This window comes from Ips typographus, linkage group LG15 (genome assembly GCF_016097725.1).
Source record: "Ips typographus isolate SLU linkage group LG15, UJ_Ityp_2.0, whole genome shotgun sequence".
NCBI classification, from domain to species: Eukaryota; Metazoa; Arthropoda; class Insecta; order Coleoptera; family Curculionidae; genus Ips; species Ips typographus.
The window spans coordinates 3,140,995-3,161,700 of record NC_138436.1 but is presented as its reverse complement, the minus strand read 5'-3'; the positions used below and the strand labels follow the sequence as shown (position 1 = coordinate 3,161,700).

The following is a 20,706-nucleotide window of genomic DNA, read 5'->3' as shown; positions in this document are numbered from 1 at the left end:
TTTATTTACCCACCTGTTCGGATAATAGTTAAGCAATGACAAAAAAAAAAGTTGCAACGCCTAACCCCCACCAAAAAAATTACAGGCCTTTGCTAAGTAAAACGGTGGCCATCTCACCCGACTTTACCCTAACTATTTGTAGTCATCTTCTCGTGATTAATTGCGCAGTTTAGCGTTCTTCCGGTAGGAAAAACAAATGGGGTTAGGTAGAATGTTTTGTTTTGCCTTTGCGCCGCCGCATGCACATGATCATTAAGTGAAAATATTAACCGCTTTTAGTTCCGTTTCTTTTTGAAGTTCAAAATTAATTTTTAGTAATATCTTTGTATCTGTAACTGTTTGACTTTGCCCTGGTAAGTTGAAATATTTTGGCGTGGCACCTTAAAATTGTTCGTCTGCGGCGCTTCTTTTTCTTTTGTCCGTCATTGAACCTCAAAAATTATGGTCACTTTACCCCTGCCCTATTAACATTCGATATTCATAGAATATTCATTGCATCTTCTAAACGGGTTATATATATCTGAACATTCATTGAATATTAGACGAATATTTTGTATATTTAAACATGAATTCAATTATTCGAGGAATATTGCTTAGAGAATATTAAAATAATATTCGGTTTATATTAAAACAAGAATATTACTAACAAAATATTCACTTTGTAATACTCATATACTATCCTGTGAATATCCCAAATACTAGTTGTTGTTCATAACCAGTCAGAACATTTATGTGTGGTTGTCTCTGACCAACACATATACCAATTATGAATGTTGTACTGTTGTGTTAACCAACGAAAAACGAAAACTTTGAAAATTACGAATTTTTTAATTTTCGTATTTTGACAATTCACGAATTGTCTTTGTGACACTTGACATTCATGACATTTTAGCGGGACGGAGACGGAGAGCCGACAGTCACGTGTTACGTCACGTACGTTTCGTGTGGAAAGTAAAGGCACAATAACCGACGCCGCGGATAATTGTGTGTCGAGTTTTTATTTTCGAATACTACATAACGTTTAGTAGCAAGTATTTGCTTTGAGTTTGTGGAATTACATTTCTCTTTCGCCAGAAACCATCTTTTGTGTGCTGTGTTGCAAATATTGATAAGATAAGTATAAAAGTATTATTTCAATTCTAACCCTACTTTTTATGGTATTGCTAACGGCATCAGACATGCTTCCTATTAAAAAACTCATAAACAAACCTGAACCCCACCTGATAAGAAACAGAACTTGGTACAGACACTTTAGGAAAGAACGGAATGAAGTTCTTAACTTAGTTAATAGTGATCTTTGCTCAAGATCAAACAATGACAAAGTTGAATCAGTGCAAAGTTTAGTCTACAGCAGTTATTCTGTGACTGAAGTTTGTAGCTCCACTACTGCTAGTACCAGTACATCAAACATTACCACTTCTGATGTTATAAGCAGTAATATTAATACCAACCATAGTATATCAGAAATTAACACAAACAAGAACACAAGACTATTGTCCCCGACTTCTGAAAGTGATACTGCCAATTTCGAAACTCTTTCAGATTGTGATTCTTTTTTAAATCATAATACTGATGTAGATATTGACTGACTCAAACTCGGATGATATTACTGTTGAAGCTAATCTTGAATCTAATTTCAGTACTCCACTTTCATTGCATACAATATCAACGGAACCTTCAATATGTAAAAATAATATAACTTCTCAAAGTGAAGATTCTTGCAGTACTTTAAATGAGTTACGTCACTGGGCGGGCACTCACAAAATAACTCATAATGCTTTAAAAGATTTGTTAAATGTTTTATCTAACTTTCCTACTAATTCAGAGGACAGTTTAAAAAGTATTCCAAAAGATCCAAGAACATTTTTGAAAACTCCCACCTGCATTCAAGTTAGGTCTGTTGAACCTGGCAAGTATTACCACATAGGTATTCAAAAGTCCTTGGAACAGATTTTTCACTGCAAATCTTTGCTTCCAGATGAAGTAGTGGAAGTTTCTATTAACATTGATGGTATCCCACTAACAAAAAGCTCTTCAAGCCAGTCATATCCTATTTTGGGATCCATTACTTTACTTAAATGTTCTAAAGTTGTATTTCCAATTGGAATTTATCACGGGTATACCAAGCCAAATAATTTTAATGAATTTATGTTAGATTTTGTAAATGAGGCTATTTCTCTAACATCAAATGGTTTAGATTTTTTTGGTCAAAAATATAAATTTAAAGTTAAAATGTTTTGTATGGATGCTCTTGCAAAAGCTTCAGCTTTATATATTAAAGGGCATTCAGGTTATTATTCTTGTATAAAATGTACTCAAGAAGGGGAATATAAAAAGGATAGGATTTGTTTTCCTTCATTAAAATTTAATAAAAGAACCCACAATGAATTTGTAAATCAGACAAATATTGAATATCATACAGGTTATACAAGCCTTGTTAAAATTCCAAATGTTGACATTATTAAAGAATTCCCATTGGATTATATGCACTTAGTTGCCTTAGGTGTTGTTAAAAAAATTGTTTGTGGTACATGATGCTTTGGAAAACCTCCACATAAACTTTCGTCCTCTAGCATTGAAACTATTTCTAAAAACTTGATGTCTTTTATTCAGTACCTACCATCAGAATTTGTTAGAAGTCCAAGAAGTCTTTCAGAAGTGAAACGATGGAAAGCTACTGAGTTCCGGCAATTTTTATTTTATACAGGTTCCCTTGCATTGAAGGGAGTTATTTCAAAACAAAAATATCAAAACTTTTTGACTTTGTCTGTAGCAATGAGGATATTGTCTTCTTCAAAGTTATGTCACTCATTTACAGATTATGCAGAAGAGCTATTGATCCACTTTGTTAAAATGGTTAAGAACTTGTATGGTCCTGAATTCCTTTCTCACAACTTTCATAATCTTCTGCATCTTGTTGATGATGTTCGTTGTTTTGGAAGCATTGAAAAATTTTGAATTTGAAAACTAGTTACAGAAGTTAAAAAATCTTTTGCGAAAACCTGGAAATCCCTTGTATCAAATTATTTTCAGACTTAGTGAAGCACATTCTTATCATGGGTCTAATGATTTGCATAAAAATATTCAAAGTTTTGATAGTCCACAATTTAGCCAGTCACACAATAGTGCAAACTTACCAATAGGCTGCAAAGGGCCTGAATATAAATCAGTTTCTTGGAAAGGAATAAAACTATCATTGTCAGTTGACTGTTGTTTCTTGTTAAAGGACAAAACTGTCATTGAAATAAGAAATTTTGCATTTTCAGCTAAAAATAATGAACCTGTATGCATAGGTCACAAATACAATAACAAATCAATTTTTTTTGATAAACCATGCAAGTCATCAAACCTAAATATATTTGAAGTTAACACCTTAGATGTTCTACTGTGTCATTGGCCATTAACAGAAATAGAGTGCAAATTAGTTTGTTTACCTTTTGGTAATAAATTTGTAGTCTATCCACTACTTCATCATTAATGATATGTATAAGAATAAAATTACTATGCCAGTATATAAATCTATATTACTTATAATATATTATAAATAATACGGATTTAAAAAATAAATAATCTTAATAATTATCCAGAAATAATAATGCAGTTTTATTTTATTGTTATTGTTATTTTACTGCATTCCATAGATTTTTTTAAACTGGTACATATTGATAAAACATGTAGTTATGTATTCTATGATTTTATTTACTTTTTAGAATGGTTTGGGTTGTGGCCAAGTTTGTAGAGAGTGAAGAAGTAGAAGTGTTGCCAAAAAAGTGGCTTTTTGATGATAATTCAAAATCATATTACCCACCTTATGGCAGAAGAAAATTAGAAAGAGCTATTAAAGCTCAAGAAAATCCATCTTCAGAGTGGAAAAGCTTTTCCATTCTTTTAATGAGTCAAAAACTGTTCGATAATTTTGCGATTGCAAATTCAAAAGCCACAAAGGCTTGCTTTACATCAGACATTAGTGACATAGAACAGCTAAATGAATTACCGCCTACAAGGGAAAGAAAGAAAAGGACTTTTTCAAGCAGTGAAGAAAGTGATGAAGCGTCATTGGATAATTTTAATTTTTAATTAATTTAAAAATAATAAGACATTTGAGCTGCATAGATCAGATGCCAGTCCTGTTGTCAGCAGACCAAAAAATGAGAAAACCAAAGAAGGTAAACCTTACTATAATTTTTTATTAAAGATTTTTTCTCAATAAAAAAGTATTTGAAAAGCAGCAGTTCTAAAATACATAATTTTACAGGACCTCTAAATAATCTTCATGGAGAAGCCCAACACCCAGCCCAATTGAAACACAATGATCAGCCTTATCCAGGAGGTCCGTTAGGAAATGAAAATCACGATATTGGTATGTCAAACAATAAACTTGATAATGTTAGCACAGGCAAGAATCCCTTAACTCTATCCAGATGTTTGCAATTTATAGGTTACTAATGTTATGTTGTATGTTGTGAACTTTGAATTTGACAGTCCAACCACATCATAAAAAAAATCCAAAAGGAATTTGTTTAAATTGAACAGTTTAACCTAATCGAAATAGATGGTTTTTTTAGGGCATTTACCATATAGTTTATTGTAGGTTGCAAATATAGCAAGTTTTTAAAGCTGTCATGTCCTAGGTTATGTCCCTTTTCGTAAATTGGTTGGTTGTGTTGATGTATTTTTTATTTTCCTAGAGAAAATGGGCAAGCAATCCCTAGAATATTTAGTCAAACAAAGAAGAATATTAAAAGACCATGAAAACCAACTAATGGAAATTAATAACAAACTTGATAAAAACTATGACTTATTGAAACAAATTTTCAATAAATTATCTGATGGTGCTGAAACAAACGAATCTTATCCATCAAATAATAATTTGGCACATTTGGAAGCATTGGAATTAAAATTGCCGATCAGTTCGAATGACATTTTGAATGAAGTAGAAGAGCTGCTTCAGGAGAAGGATGTTTTTAACTGTTTGGTAAAATGTAGTTTTATTATCAATTTGCTTTCTTCTTCTAACGCTGACCAAAATTGGAAAACAAAACATGTGCAATGTTGTCTTTATATGTATTGTGTATGTGCATGGGAGTATTTTAAATGCATGCTTCTTATATGTATCTTTTGTATTTGAAGTGTATCAAAACACAGCTTTTTCGAAAATGTAGGTTACATGCATATTAGTAAAATATACGATTTTTATTACACATTTCAGAAACAGCGTCTAAAAATGTTGGGAGCGCGGAATTATAAGGAGCTAATTAAACGTGGAATGGAAAAATTATGTACGGATGAGTTTATGTCTATGTACAGTTACGTGGGCCACAAGAAGAAAAAACCTCTAAAGGGGTTAAAAATTGCTCAAGCATTAATTGGTAAGTTGTCAAAAGTTCATACATACTTCCAGCTTTTTTTAAAAGTACTCAATAGTACGTATCTAATGATCAATTAAAATTGAGGACTCTAATATATATCATATTTTTTTATATTTCAGAAGCAGTACAGCTGTATTCTGAGGGGGTAACCATAAAAGACATAGAAATACAAATATCTATATTTCTGTCAAAGGCTCCTGAGAGGGTATTAAAAAGAAATGTTCGGGCTTCTTCCGATTAGGGCCAGGCTTATCAAATAAATTTGATATGGTGTTTTAAAAATTTTGTCTGTTATTTAGTTGTCATCCCAAATTAGCATTATATACACTACAAATCTTTCTTACAAGAAGGGGAAAACCAATAGGAAAACACACATATCAGCCTTCTCCGCATATTGTCACGAATGGAAAATCCATTAATTCAAAAGATGGACTTATTAACTTAAAAACATAAGAATATTCGAGGATTGCGAAATATTAAGCGCACGAGGCAAGGTCGCACCATGATGCACCGAGTGTGTCATGCACCGGGTGCACTGTATCGGTGATGAGTCACCACCACCTGCTTTACAGAAATGTGAAAAACAAGCGACAATAACAAACTGCGTCAGCCGATCAATCGGGTATAAAATACGCCGATTTTAGCAGTATAGAAGAGTGTGAACCAATCGACAGTAGTGCGACCAGCTGAACCAGGAAGCGCCAAACAGAAAGTACTTAAACGTTACTTGCTCAAAATGGAATTTTATGACGAATGCGATTTGGCGACATCGATGAGTTATGAGGATGTTGCCCCAGAACTGGACGAGTTTGAATCCCTCCCCCCGAGTGCTAAAACGGGAGTGGAATATCTATCGAATGTCGATTATTCTTTAAACTCTCCCCTCTTAGAAGATGAAATCAATGAATTTCTCAAGTACTCTAAAGGACTGCCTTACAGGCCAAGCTGGAATTTAAAGCTGTGGAAATCGCGTATGGGAGTTTTAGACAAACTCAAATGCCAACTTGGCTTATTTACAACCCCTCGCGAGTTCCATGAATGGTTTGGAAGAAAAAACTTGAGTGACAATTTTGACCTCTCACTTATCAAAGACTTGATGCGTCTCTCCCAGGCTGATAGTGACACGACTTATCCTGTAGTGTCGGCATTCTTTAGAGGTTGGATAAATAAGACCATAGGTAACCCAGACAAGACCAAATGTCATCCTGCCATTCTCAAGTGGGGTGCTTACTTTTTAGATCTCCACATTGTTACCTTGTTTTTAAACGCCATAGACAGTACAGAGATCACGGAGCTCTTGAAGATTACGGGGACGAAACGTGTTTCTCCGGACCATCCGGATCAAATCGTATATAGGAGCAAGAACTTCGGAAGAATTTTGATCAATCATGGGTTCGTCTTCTTCCTTGATGATAAAATTATTATGGACCGTAACACTTTGCTTATGTGTAAAGACACATATGTTGCTCGGTTCCAGACTTTAATCTCTATGGTAAACCGGGTGGATAAAATGTTCGCGGCATCTGAATGGGAAACCCTCAATCAAATATACAGATTGGGTGACAAATGTCTACGATTAGTCGGGAATCAAGCATATGATGCTCTGAAGTTGATTGAGCCTATTGCCTCTCTCAGAATGGCAGATCTGGCTCATGAGTACCGACACTTGATCCCTGAATTCCCTGAATTCAGCCGTCATGTTAAACAGTCGGTCACGGCCATGAAAAATCACGGCATCCCTCTTGAACCAATCTTCAATTTGATCCACAAGCTGAGATTCGGACAATCCGAATCTGGTCCTCACCATTTTTGGCTCCTTCAGACACTGGGGACACCCCTTTGTCCAATATTTGGATGGGTTGAGGAGTTTGTCAGACCAGGTCCATATGCCGAAAGATATTGTCACGTTAAGGGTTGGTTGAGGGGGAAGAATACTCAGGTTTCCACAGGTAACCCACTCTTTATTACGTAATAGTGCCTTAATCTCTAGACGATAATCTTACCCCCAGATGGCTAAGATGGCGGGGATCATGACGTGGTCTGGCTTCTAGGCAAAGGTACACGGAGGGCAACGCTTTAGCGGTGGTGAATGAACCCTAGACTTAGGTCCGAGGGCATTCACCGAGCCGGCAAAGACGCGAAGAGCCTAACAAAGGGAGGTAAGCTGGAACGGCAACTCGTGCTGCGCGTCCACACTAATTCCTTTGTTAGGGCTGATCTAGGGTGTGGCACTTGGTCACCTACTGCTCCACTTTTAAGTTGCACAATAGGCGTACCCAGACTAACCCGGAGATCAGTGATCTGTACGTGCTTTTGGTGCAGTATTTATACTCACATCGTGACCCCAATTCGCCGATCTTGTTGACATAACTACGGTACTGGGGGAGATCGGGGCAACTTAAGGTAACGGTACCTAGTGTAATGTCTATGTTACATGCCCCTCCCCTATGAAGTGTTCGCCCCGGACACTAAAATCGTACAAGTCTAACATTGCTTATGTGCTAACAGGTGGGTTCATGTGGTGGAACGAATCCTTTATTTATACAAAATCTTATAAACTAAACCATTAATTATGCCACGCGCCTGAGGGCTTGTCTGAGCGGTCCAGCATCCTTGGCCGCTACTCAGTTCACGGATACCAAGTCTGCCAGTTCCCAGGTTGTATTGGTGCTGCCGTCTATTGGTGCGCGTTGAGACTTCCTTGTTTGGCCGGTGGTTCGTTACTTGGGTTGTGTGCTAGGTGGCGCTGTCACAGAGTGACCTCCTCTCATGTAAAATATGTTTATATTTTTTTTTAAAACTATGTTATGTATAAAAATATTTTTGTTACCCTATAAAATTCCCTTACGATGCATAGTCTACCTTTTTCTTATTACTCTAATTTATGGTGTAATTGGTCTTCGAAGCCTCTCTGATACGATTAAAATGAACTTCGTTGGTGAGTGAAAAAATATCCCCTTTTTTTTTTCTCTTGGTGTTTTTCTTTTTCAAAAAAAAAAAAACAAAAGGGAAAAAAACAAATGAAATAAAAAAAAATTTCCTTGTTTGTGTGTCAGATTCCCGTGGGATGCCCTTAAATCTGCGCGTCGTGCGTCGCAGGGTGAACTCCTTTTTGCGTCGGCGAGTGCCAGACCTCCCTCGCGTAAGTATTCTGTATACCTTTATGTGTGTATTGTTATCAATGTTTTTGTGTTAGGGGTTCCGAGCGACAATCTATTTTTTTAAAATCTGGGGTGAGGACTGGCCGCCCGTACTCCCCGCCGGACACATCGTGGTGTACGAGGGGCCATGTTGTGGGCAGCTATGTCTGCTCACCTTCACCCCGCGGCTTCGGAGGCCAATTGTGCACTTTTATTATTGAATAAAATTTTTGTTAACGCTGTGTCTTATCTAGTACTTATTTAATCCTTATTTATCCTGCTGTCTTGGCTTTGTGCCCGATTTGTGTCAGTCACTTGTCTCTCAAGTTGGCAGACCACACCTTTTTCCAGCTCATGCGCCAGGTCGGCTGAATCGTCAATTTTGATGACGAAGGTGTTCTGCCCACGTACTGCTTCTGGTGCCATTTCTTTGCTGTTGCCGTTGCTGGTGAGCTGGTCGGTTTCGTCTTGATTGACCCTTTTGTGCCTGTGGCTAGTTCGTCTGGAGGTGAGAAAATGTTTTATTAAGCTATATACGATTAATGTGATGACTAGTGCCCCTGTTGACCAGGTAAAAATCAGCAACCAAGAGTTGTCTGTTGGCGGGCAGGCCATTGCCATGGTTGATGCACTTGTTGGCACCGCGTGGGTGACCGCCATTATGGCCGGCCGTCTGAGGAGCAGGTAAATTACGGCTAGGGACAAGGTGATATTCCATAAAAACATGAAGGAATGGTTTCCGTTGTGTACGGTGTTAGTGTTGGAACTTGGGATTTTGTTCCAATTTTCTTCTAGCGTTTGCCTTAGCGTTCTTTCTGAGGATACCCGGCGCCTCCACCATGTCACGTTAAGGGTTGGTTGAGGGGGAAGAATACTCAGGTTTCCACAGGTAACCCACTCTTTATTACGTAATAGTGCCTTAATCTCTAGACGATAATCTTACCCCCAGATGGCTAAGATGGCGGGGATCATGACGTGGTCTGGCTTCTAGGCAAAGGTACACGGAGGGCAACGCTTTAGCGGTGGTGAATGAACCCTAGACTTAGGTCCGAGGGCATTCACCGAGCCGGCAAAGACGCGAAGAGCCTAACAAAGGGAGGTAAGCTGGAACGGCAACTCGTGCTGCGCGTCCACACTAATTCCTTTGTTAGGGCTGATCTAGGGTGTGGCACTTGGTCACCTACTGCTCCACTTTTAAGTTGCACAATAGGCGTACCCAGACTAACCCGGAGATCAGTGATCTGTACGTGCTTTTGGTGCAGTATTTATACTCACATCGTGACCCCAATTCGCCGATCTTGTTGACATAACTACGGTACTGGGGGAGATCGGGGCAACTTAAGGTAACGGTACCTAGTGTAATGTCTATGTTACAATATTGATGAAGACTATGCAAATGCCTTGGCCAGTGACCTGGCTTATTTAGTCCTCTCTTCAAAATTTAATGAGACCAAGCAGTGGTATGTAGACAAAGCAAAAGTTCATCCGGATCATCCATTTCATTCCCACATAACTACAGGGACATGGCCAACTCCAAAACAAGTGCAGGATTTTGGAGATGAGTGGCATAGCCTCCCTTTAACAAGATGCTACGAAATCCCAGATGTCCTGGATCCATCAATCATCTATTCAGATAAAAGTCACTCCATGAACAAGACCGACATCCTAAACCACATCAGATCACATCCAAACACACCCATTCCTTCCAAGAAAGTTTTGCAAACTTTTATCAATTCACCCGCAACCAACTGGAAAGAGTTCCTGACCGAGATCAATAACAAAGGATTATCATCTGAAGATCTAGTCATTGGTCTTAAAGCAAAGGAGCGAGAACTGAAAATCAAAGGTAGGTTCTTTTCTCTCATGTCCTGGAGACTGAGAGAGTACTTTGTTGTGACAGAGTACCTAATTAAGACTCACTTCGTTCCATTATTCAAAGGATTAACCATGGCAGATGATTTAAATACAGTTGTGAAGAAATTAATGGACAATTCGAATGGTCAAGGCCTGGACACCTACGACAACATCCGCATAGCCAACCATATAGACTACGAAAAGTGGAACAACCATCAGAGACATGAGGCCAATGGTCCTGTATTCAAGGTCATGGGTCAGTTTTTGGGATATCCAAACTTGATCTCAAGAACACATGAGTTCTTCCAAAAGAGTTTCGTATATTACAACGGTAGACCCGACCTGATGGTGGTGAACCAATCGACAGTAGTGCGACCAGCTGAACCAGGAAGTCGAGATGTCGACTCTCCTCGGGCAAGAAGATCAAGTTAAGTAGTCCATTCTCCAGAATTGTTCCAACAAGAAAGTGACCAAGCCCGCCGCCAGAAAATGCTAAGTCCTTAGCTTATGAGTCTATGTAAGTACAATTGTTAAATTGTCAACTTTTAGTGTGTTTATGACTGTATTGTTTATTTAATAGATTTAAGTGTTTAATAGAAAACTCGGTGTTTGATTCCATCCTTAAAACTGAGATCCCGGCACGACGTTTAACGTCGTGAGTCAGTTTAATTAATGAATCCGAAAGGGCTCATAAATTAAACGTGACATTTGGTGACAAATGTAGTATACATAAATGGGTCTGCATAATACGGTCATAAACACACTAACAATTAACAATTTAACAATGGTACTTACACAAGTTCATACGCTAAGGACTTAGCATTTTCTGGCGGCTGGCTTGGTCACTTTCGGGTTAGAACAACTTTGGAGAATGGACTACTTAACTTGATCTTCTTGACCGAGGAGAGTCGACATCTCGACTTCCTGGTTCAGCTGGTCGCACTACTGTCGATTGGTTCACACTCTGTATCTAAAATTACATCAAACAAATTGTCTTCGTTATTTATTGAAGCTTTGATTGACAATAAATTGCTATCTTTACTGTTTGTCGAGTTTAGAGCAACTTCATCGACACTTAACATTGAGTTTTCACATTCACTAGGATTCTGATGTGTAGAAACATTCTTATTTTGTCCAAAATTGTAAAACTTGTTGCTACCTCGATTAAAATTTTTACATTTTGATGAACAATTATTTCTGGTATTACTATTTCTTATACCTCGATTTTGATCAAACCTAGAATAATTTTGCTTTTCTTGTGACACATTTCGATAGTAAAAATAATTTTTGTTTAACTTGGTCCCTTTGTACTTATTATTTCCACAATAATTGTTGGACTGAAATTCACAATTTTTACAATACTTATTTGGCCAAGTACGAATAGTACCGTATTTGTCAAATTTGTTTTTCAACCGATCCTTACGAGACCGAAAATTCATTCCGTCCGAAATGTAAAATTTACTTTGCCGATTCATTTGACTAAATAATACACGCTCTTTAATATCACTTATTTTCAAGACTAGTTGGTTTAAATCACTCAAATTTTTATTATTAGAGCTTAGCAAATAATACATTTCAAAACACGACGGATTTAAACCGTTTTCAAAATAATCTCTAAAAGTTTCAAAAGACATGTCTGGGTTAATTTCATTTGCCAAGGTAAGTAAGTCATAATAATAAGTTTTAATGTCTTCATTGTCCCGATGTTTACGCGTGTTTAATCTAAATTTCAGTTTACGAAATGGTTGGTCACCTGCGAATTCTTTTAGAAAATCTGTTCGAAATATTGCCCAAGTATTCAAAACATTTTTTGGATCATTTACATATTTTTGATACCAAACTTGTGCTGGTCCGTCCAAATAATTATTAAAATATGAAATCTTTAAAGAATAAGTCCAGTTGTTTAATCTTGCGGACTTTTCATATTTATTTAAAAATGTAATGGGGCAATCACTTGATGGATTAAACGTAGGTGGACACGTAAATTTAGGGATGGCCGGGGTTTTTGGTTCGGCCAGTGCTGTACGTAAAGTTATATTAGCCATTAATTTCTTGACTTTTTTAACATAAGACACGATCGTTTCAGTAATACTGACATGCTTTTAACAATTTAGAAAACAAATATTCAAAATGACAATGTAGAACAAAATTAATTATGCAAAAAGAAAAATTGTATTTTTGCTTTAAAGAGGTAATTTTCACTCACGATGAGAAAAATCAAAAATATTTTTTCTGGTTTAAAAATTCACTTTTTTTTTAACAGTGTTATACACACATTTACACACATTATTTTCCTGAATCTGTATCATACCCCAAAAGATAAAATAAAAATAAAAAACTCAACTATTGTTTTTCATCCATCTCAAAACAGACCGGCGCACAGTGGTCGGACGGTCACACAACGGTCTTATGGACGCCTGCGGTCATAATATAAAACACTACTTTTAATAAGTGAAAATTTGTACAGATCCCTGAAATTTGTTGAAAATATTGTTTTATCTGTTTGTAAAGAGAAAAATTATGCACAATTTTAGTAATTCACTATAAAATTCCACGGAGAAGAATGAATTTTACAAAAACCCAATATAACCTAAAAATTCAACTTATTATTTTCTTTTTTAATTTTTTAAAAATATTTTCCTAAGTTACCAAGAAGTTTTATGAAAAACTACTTTAACTTTACAATTTGCAAACACACAAGTTTTGATAATATAATAAAAAATTATAATTTAATTTCCTCAAATTTGAGTTTAACTTAACTTAAAATTCGAAAACAAATGATTTTATTTACATACTTATGAAATTAGAAGTTTTGTGGCTTCCTCGCTCATTTCAAAACTGACATGTTGTTTCCATCGGTTTCTCAGACTAGTCAAGTACGAATCGGATGATACTAGCAGAGAATGTAGAATATCCTCATTAGTGGCAACTCGCGAGCATTTTCTTGAACCAAATTGACGAAACTTTTTGAAATCTTTATTTCTTGCTTCCGCTGCTTCCTCGCTGAGTTGTCCAATCGGAAGACAAGCAGATTGTATTATACCACACCCATGTAAAAGTATTTTATGGATTGAAGAAGGCATGTAAAACCATCGATACTTCGATACAAAAATGTTTGCTGTATTTTGAGCACAGTTATCAAAGGCTTCTTCATTTATTGCTCTTCCGCTTATCAAAACTTGAAGTACAGTAGAGAACCTGATAATGAGCTCTTCATCAACTCCTGTTACTTCTGCAACTATTTGAGTATCTCTAAAAAATCTTCTAGCAGTATTGTCATCGTTTGAGTTTCCACTTCCTTGTCTCGGCACGTCAACATTTATACCAAGTCTTTGTTTAAGTTCCATTTGAACACGTTTTTTCTTGTTTTTTAAAAGGTCTTTTTGAACACTGGATCTAGCACTCCACTTTTTAAAATCTAAACGATATGATATATGTAAGATACATTCCATAACCCGGATTAAAGCATGTAAAGATGAAAGGCCATATTTATATGCATCGGTATTTACATTTTTATTTCGCAGTTTTTCCAAGTCGTTCATTTCGGATGGTTTTGCCTTACATATCGGACAACATGCTGAAGATGAGGTTTCTGTTAAAACTTGACATATCTTTCCATCTATCATCGTGAAAGATAAGTTGTGATGCACTGCAAATGCAACTTGGCAATTTAATGGTGATACAATTGTCTCTTTCAAGTTGTCAATCTGTTTTTGATAATTATTAACGATGTCTATTACATTTTCGGGTGTTTCCTTTAAAAATTCAAAAAATATCGGTCGGCAGTAGTTAGACGATGAGGGATGCGGATTTTTCCAAATTTCACACACACATATTTTCCGAAGTAACTAGCTGAAGGGGAACTAAAGATGCCATAAATACTGACTCGTCTGATATATTTGGATTATTAAAATTTTGTTTATATGCACTATGTCCCGAAGATCCATCGCAACCCCATTTGCTGTATAACATAAGATCTTGTGAGCTCATTCCTAGGACTGAATTTTGTACGTCAGTTGTTAACAACAGTCGTTTAATAGTGTGGTCTAAAAGATGTTGAAGTGTAATAGAAGCGCCCCTTTCAGTAATTTTCATAAATAAAGGATAACAATCAGATTTGGCTCGAAAAATTTGATTATAACTGGGAAATAAATCGGCATTTCTTAATAAGCATTGTTCTCTTATACTATTATATTGATACCTTGATAAATTCGCATCGGTTATTAAAGCCAAAGCCTCATCTCGAGAAAATTGCTTAATACTATCTTCATTAAACTGTTCTTTAAATTTATGTGCTCCCATTGAAAGCACTTCTCGAACGAGTTCTGCTTCATCTCTCTTCCCTTCTACCCTTAATTTTCTTTCCAATAAACCTTGAAGTTCTGCTATTGATATGTTGTTTACTTCTTCCAGTTTAGATAACTTTCTGCGCTTACTTCTTTCTGAACACTCCTCTAATTTTTTGGTCGGTCTTCCTGCGGAAGTCGAAACTGTCGATGTAGTTTTAAATATTATTTCACCTTCCAACCAATGTTTAAACTTTTTGTTGAATTGTTCTTTAGTTCTATTGACTTGCTTCCACTTACGTTTAAACTTGGGTAAAAAATCTCTCTGTAAAGTACGTTTCACAATTTTGAAGTCATCGGTACTAATTTTGAACCGTTCTTTTAGGTTACGAAAAAGCCACTTCCATTAAACTCACTTCCGTTTAAACTAATAATATTATCCGACAGATATTTTTTACGAACTTTTAACATTTTCACAATAGATTTTTACTGGTTGTACTACAGCAATCTTATTTAATTCAAATAAAACAAGATCTGTCAACGTCCACGTCAACGGCATACATTTGTTTTATTGGCGCGCATGACCCACTTGACTGAAATACGTTATAAAATCTAAATAGGCAAATTTCGGCAACTGCCAAAACTTTGATACATAAGACCAAAGCTTATAGACTACATCAATCCTAAAATTGGAGAGTCGCAAAGCGTCGCAAACTATTTTGTACATTTTTAAATAACATACTTATTTTGTAAAAACATATAATTACATTATATCATTAAAAATCTATAAAATAAATTTATCACATTGTATAATAAAAGTATTATATTACATTAAGAGATGTCATTCAGTTTTAGAAAATAAAATATAATTGTTGCTTTTCAAATATTACATAAAAACCCAAATTTTTTGAGACACAACAAGAATGAAATTTAATAAGTTCTATGTTAAATGAGAAAAATCTATGCTTTCACATGCGCTCTTGCATGTAATAATTTTTTTTTAGTATTTTTAATTTAACAGAAAAGTTTACTAAAAAACGGCATAGAATAAAATAAAATATAAAAATAATATTTAAATCTCTTTTGGCCGCCGAATAACATTACGGCTAACCACTGTGCGGCGCCTCCACCAAACATGGGAGTACAGAAAAGGTTGAAGAGAGGAAGGTCTGAAAGGTCTGTTTGAACCAGGAGGCGCCGGTCTGTTTTGAGATGGATGAAAAACAATAGTTGAGTTTTTTATTTTTATTTTATTTTTTGGGGTATGATACAGATTCAGGAAAATAATGTGTGTAAATGTGTGTATAACACTGTTAAAAAAAAGTGAATTTTTAAACCAGAAAAAATATTTTTGATTTTTCTCATCATGAGTGAAAATTACCTCTTTAAAGCAAAAATACAATTTTTCTTTTTGCATAATTAATTTTGTTCTACATTGTCATTTTGAATATTTGTTTTCTAAATTGTTAAAAGCATGTCAGTATTACTGAAACGATCGTGTCTTATGTTAAAAAAGTCAAGAAATTAATGGCTAATATATATAACTTTACGTACAGCACTGGCCGAACCAAAAACCCCGGCCATCCCTAAATTTACGTGTCCACCTATGTTTAATCCATCAAATGATTGCCCCATTACATTTTTAAATAAATATGAAAAGTCCGCAAGATTAAACAACTGGACTTATTCTTTAAAGATTTCATATTTTAATAATTATTTGGACGGACCAGCACAAGTTTGGTATCAAAAATATGTAAATGATCCAAAAAATGTTTTGAATACTTGGGCAATATTTCGAACAGATTTTCTAAAAGAATTCGCAGGTGATCAGCCATTTCGTAAACTGAAATTTAGATTAAACACGCGTAAACATCGGGACAATGAAGACATTAAAACTTATGATTATGACTTACTTACCTTGGCAAATGAAATTAACCCAGACATGTCTTTTGAAACTTTTAGAGATTATTTTGAAAACGGTTTAAATCGGTCGTGTTTTGAAATGTATTATTTGCTAAGCTCTAATAATAAAAATTTGAGTGATTTAAACCAACTGGTCTTGAAAATAAGTGATATTAAAGAGCGTGTATTATTTAGTCAAATGAATCGGCAAAGTAAATTTTACATTTCGGACGGAATGAATTTTCGGTCTCGTAATGATCGGTTGAAAAACAAATTTGACAAATTCGGTGCTAATCGCACTTGGTCAAATAAGTATTGTAAAAATTGTGAATTTCAGTCCAACAATTATTGTGGAAATAATAAATACAAAGGGACCAAGTTAAACAAAAATGATTTCTACTATCAAAATGTGTCACGAGAAAAGCAAAATTATTCTAGGTTTGATCAAAATCGCGGTATAAGAAATAATAATACCAGAAATAATTGTTCATCAAAATGTAAAAATTTTAATCGAGGTAGCAACAAGTTTTACAATTTTGGACAAAATAAGAATGTTTCTACACATCAGAATCCTAGTGAATGTGAAAACTCAATGTTAAGTGTCGATGAAGTTGCTCTAAACTCGACAAACAGTAAAGATAGCAATTTATTGTCAATCAAAGCTTCAATAAATAACGAAGACAATTTGTTTGATGTAATTTTAGATACAGGATGTGAACCAAATTTAATTGATTTAAATCTTATAACTAACATGTCTTTATCATCAGAGACAATCCAATTAACTTCAGTAGGAGGTTATACTGTTAACCCAATAGGTACTTCAAAAGTAACTCTAAAAATTAACAACATAAAGTTGGAGGTTGAAGCATTAGTAGTGAAAAACCTTTCTAAACCATTAATTCTGGGACATAATTTTCTATCAAATTTTAACGCAATAATTGATAACAATAAAAATATTTTGAGTTTTTCAACAAACAACAACGATAAAGTAACAGTTAATCTCAATCGACCTGATTTAGATGTTACATCTAAAAACCAAGTTCAGAAAGAGTATCTAATGGGTGTAGAAATTTCTGACGTCGAAAAAACAGTAAAACCTGTAATAAAATTGAAAGTTGCTCGAAAGTATATTGTAAAACCAAATAAGCAAATAACGTTACGATTGAAAACCGCGAATAATGAGCCTGATTTAACAAAATGCATTTTTATTAAAAGAGACAGTTATTTATGTCCAAGAAATCTGTGTGTAGGCACACCATTTTTGCAAAATGGGCACAATTTATACATTAAAATTGTCAATAAGGGATTTAGAACAGTTCCTATTTTAAAGCATTCTGTTATAGGTAAATTCGACGTTAATGAATCAATCAATACAAATACGACAAAGGATTCAATGTTTTGCATTTCAGAAAAACGCGGATCAAAAAATGCTAAGTTTCAGTTCGATTTTCCTATTCAACCGAAAATGTTACATCCTAATTTACCGACAAGTAACATAAATGAAATCGATAATATTGAATATCGAAGAAAAGTTGCGATGTTTAAATCAACTCGTAAAACTTCACACCAAAATAGAGACACGGCTGACAAAGTCGAATTAAAAAATGTAACATTTCCTGTATCCCAATTTTGTGGATTACAATATTCAAAGCAAAATGTGTGCTTTTAGCATTTCTATTTAGTAGAAGTTTGTATAAAAGTTAAGCTGAAAAATCAAATATTTTGAGGAAAAAAAAATGAATTTTACATACTGCAGCATGCTATTAAATTAATTTTTACATGACTTCTAAATCAGAAGTAAAAAATAAAATCCACACTGTAAAACAGCGGATTGTGTTATTTCGATGTCGAGGTCAAGCATTCCCGATAACGACAAAAAATGTGCCGGAATGAAACTTCTAATTGTCGACAAATAATTTTTTACTTATTATGTGTAGGTACCAGCTTTAAATAGTGCAGAGTTAAAGAGGATTTCGATATGTTTCCATCGTTTGAAAACGAACAGTACATAAAAAATCGAAGGTTATTATTTGGTTGCTTGCAAAAATCGCGACATTAGTGGAAAATAAAGTAAAGCAGACTAATTAGTTGTATTTGACGCAGCGTGCCGGTGTGACCGACTTGCTTTATTGCACTCGTCTCGTCGCATCGCCGCGAAGGTGTCGATAAGAAAACTGCTGATTGATGAATTTTAATGTTTTTTTTTTTTTTCTAAATGCACATGATATTTTACCTATATGAAATAACAAGTTGAAATATTGTATTGGCTAAAAATAATTAAATTTGTTTTTACTATGAAAAAAATGACAACTGATTTAAAAAGTGACTCAAGTTTTTTTTTTTAATACAAATGGAAAATCATACATTTGTAATAAAGTATTTCTGAAGTGATATTTAACACATTCAACACACATACTACTCGAATGAGACGATAAGACCCACACATCATGATAATGTGACTTTATTTTTAATTTATTTCAGCTGAATTTTATTATGTTAAATAATTAAGGTGAAAAACGTAACACAAAAACGTAATACCTTATTATGTAAGTGGCACATAGAGTTTGTTTCTTTAACCGACCCATTGTAATGAGTTTTATGAGTAATAAAGTTTCAACTTACATGCAGTTGAACTATTTTTGGTGCATCTGTACGAAGATGTCCAGCTCAAGATTCATAATTAAATGAAATAATTATTGAATTGCCAATGAAAAATATTGGTATCTTTTATAAAGGAGTAATTTAAATACTCAAGAATTCAACAGGAAAAACAGTATAATTCAATGTTGGTAGGAGCATTAGCTCTCAAAGTAGTTGTTTCTGATTTTTCCCTTCTCAGTTGAGAAGTTTCTGATACAGAAAGGTCTGTACATGTTGATAAATATTTGTTTTAGTGCCACACAGCAATACTATTTGCTGTTATCGATGTTAGGGCGGTGCATGAATTTTTCTTAAGGAACAAACCAAAAATACTCGTTGAATGCGAAATTAGTAGCAGGCTGAAATGATTGTGTGTATGCTAAACCTTATACATACGTTTTGAAATTGGGTCTTTGAAGCAAATTGATACTAGATTTGTTTAAACTCGGATATAAAAAGGTCCATATGAAGTAGCTAAACTTGTCAACATTTTCAGGCAACGGAGATTCCTATTCCTGACAGCAACCGGTTATACGTTATCCTGGAAGTTTGCGTATTAGTTGCTTTAATCGTTTACCTTAATTCCGTTTATAGGATCGTCTCATTACGATGTACAATAAGTTGTACAAATTTCTAGCAGACTGACTACGACTACTTTTTGAAACAAACATTGAACTGCTGAATAATTCAGGGTTACAAGTTACAAGCCCGATAAAGTCTAAATGCTCATAATTAAGTTAAGAAAAATGATTTACTTTTATTTGCTTAAATGAATTATCCTACAGTAGGATATATTTTGTTTTTTGTGCACATGAAAAAATGCGATATATAGGTACGTAAGTACCTAACCAAATGATTAGATAATTCTTTTATTATGCCGCAGACAGATGGTAATCACTTTGTTATTTAAGTCATCGTGGTAACGACGCGTCTAAAAAACTGCGTATGGATAAATATCATTGTAATTTCATTTTGACATGCAAATTTTTAGCATATGAGAATAATTAAGAAAAATGGCCATTGTTATTATAAAAGTTAAAAAGTGTACACTTGAGTTTTGTATCGTGATTTTTCATTGTATGAGTAAATGGATTAATTGAAGACTTTACGAAATAAAACTGGGCTAAATACTTATTGAACTTTGACAAGTAAAGACTGTATTGCACGGTCAAGATGTCAAGATACTAGTAGCAAATTTTGAAACTTGAACACTTGTCATATTAGGTTATCAGAAAGGTTAATGAGTGCACCATGCTTAAAACCATGGAATTTGCTGGTTAACCAATTCGGAATAATATCTCAATGAGACCATGTAGGTACCTACCAACGAATAAAGATAAATATATGAAAAAATTAATATTGTCGGTGTAATAATCACCTTGAACATATAGTTGTTTATGCATTTTTGCGAGGAACGCAACTAATTCGCGAGCGATGAGAAATGAATGTGTCGCTGCGCGCATAAATAAATGACTAATTTAAATAGTCCGAGTTAGGAAGACGGTTTACATTATG

At 34.7% G+C, this 20,706-nt stretch overlaps 1 protein-coding gene and 2 long non-coding RNA genes across 3 annotated transcripts in view; 2 read left to right on the top strand and 1 right to left on the bottom strand.

Annotated features, from left to right (window-relative positions):
- Window positions 1-20,706, bottom strand: part of LOC145738482 (uncharacterized) — a 288,003-nt gene that overhangs the window by 229,382 nt on the left and 37,915 nt on the right. The window lies entirely within an intron of this gene.
- On the top strand, window positions 4,680-5,610 carry LOC145738378 (uncharacterized). Its single transcript, XM_081993199.1, has 3 exons — window positions 4,680-4,975; window positions 5,210-5,369; window positions 5,489-5,610. Exons 1-3 carry the CDS (start codon window positions 4,694-4,696, stop codon window positions 5,608-5,610), a joined length of 564 nt encoding a protein of 187 aa, XP_081849325.1. The 5' UTR covers window positions 4,680-4,693.
- Window positions 7,276-8,751, top strand: LOC145738286 (uncharacterized). The gene is made up of 2 exons (XR_014180683.1): window positions 7,276-8,511; window positions 8,566-8,751. It is a non-coding gene; the product is annotated as an uncharacterized LOC145738286 (long non-coding RNA).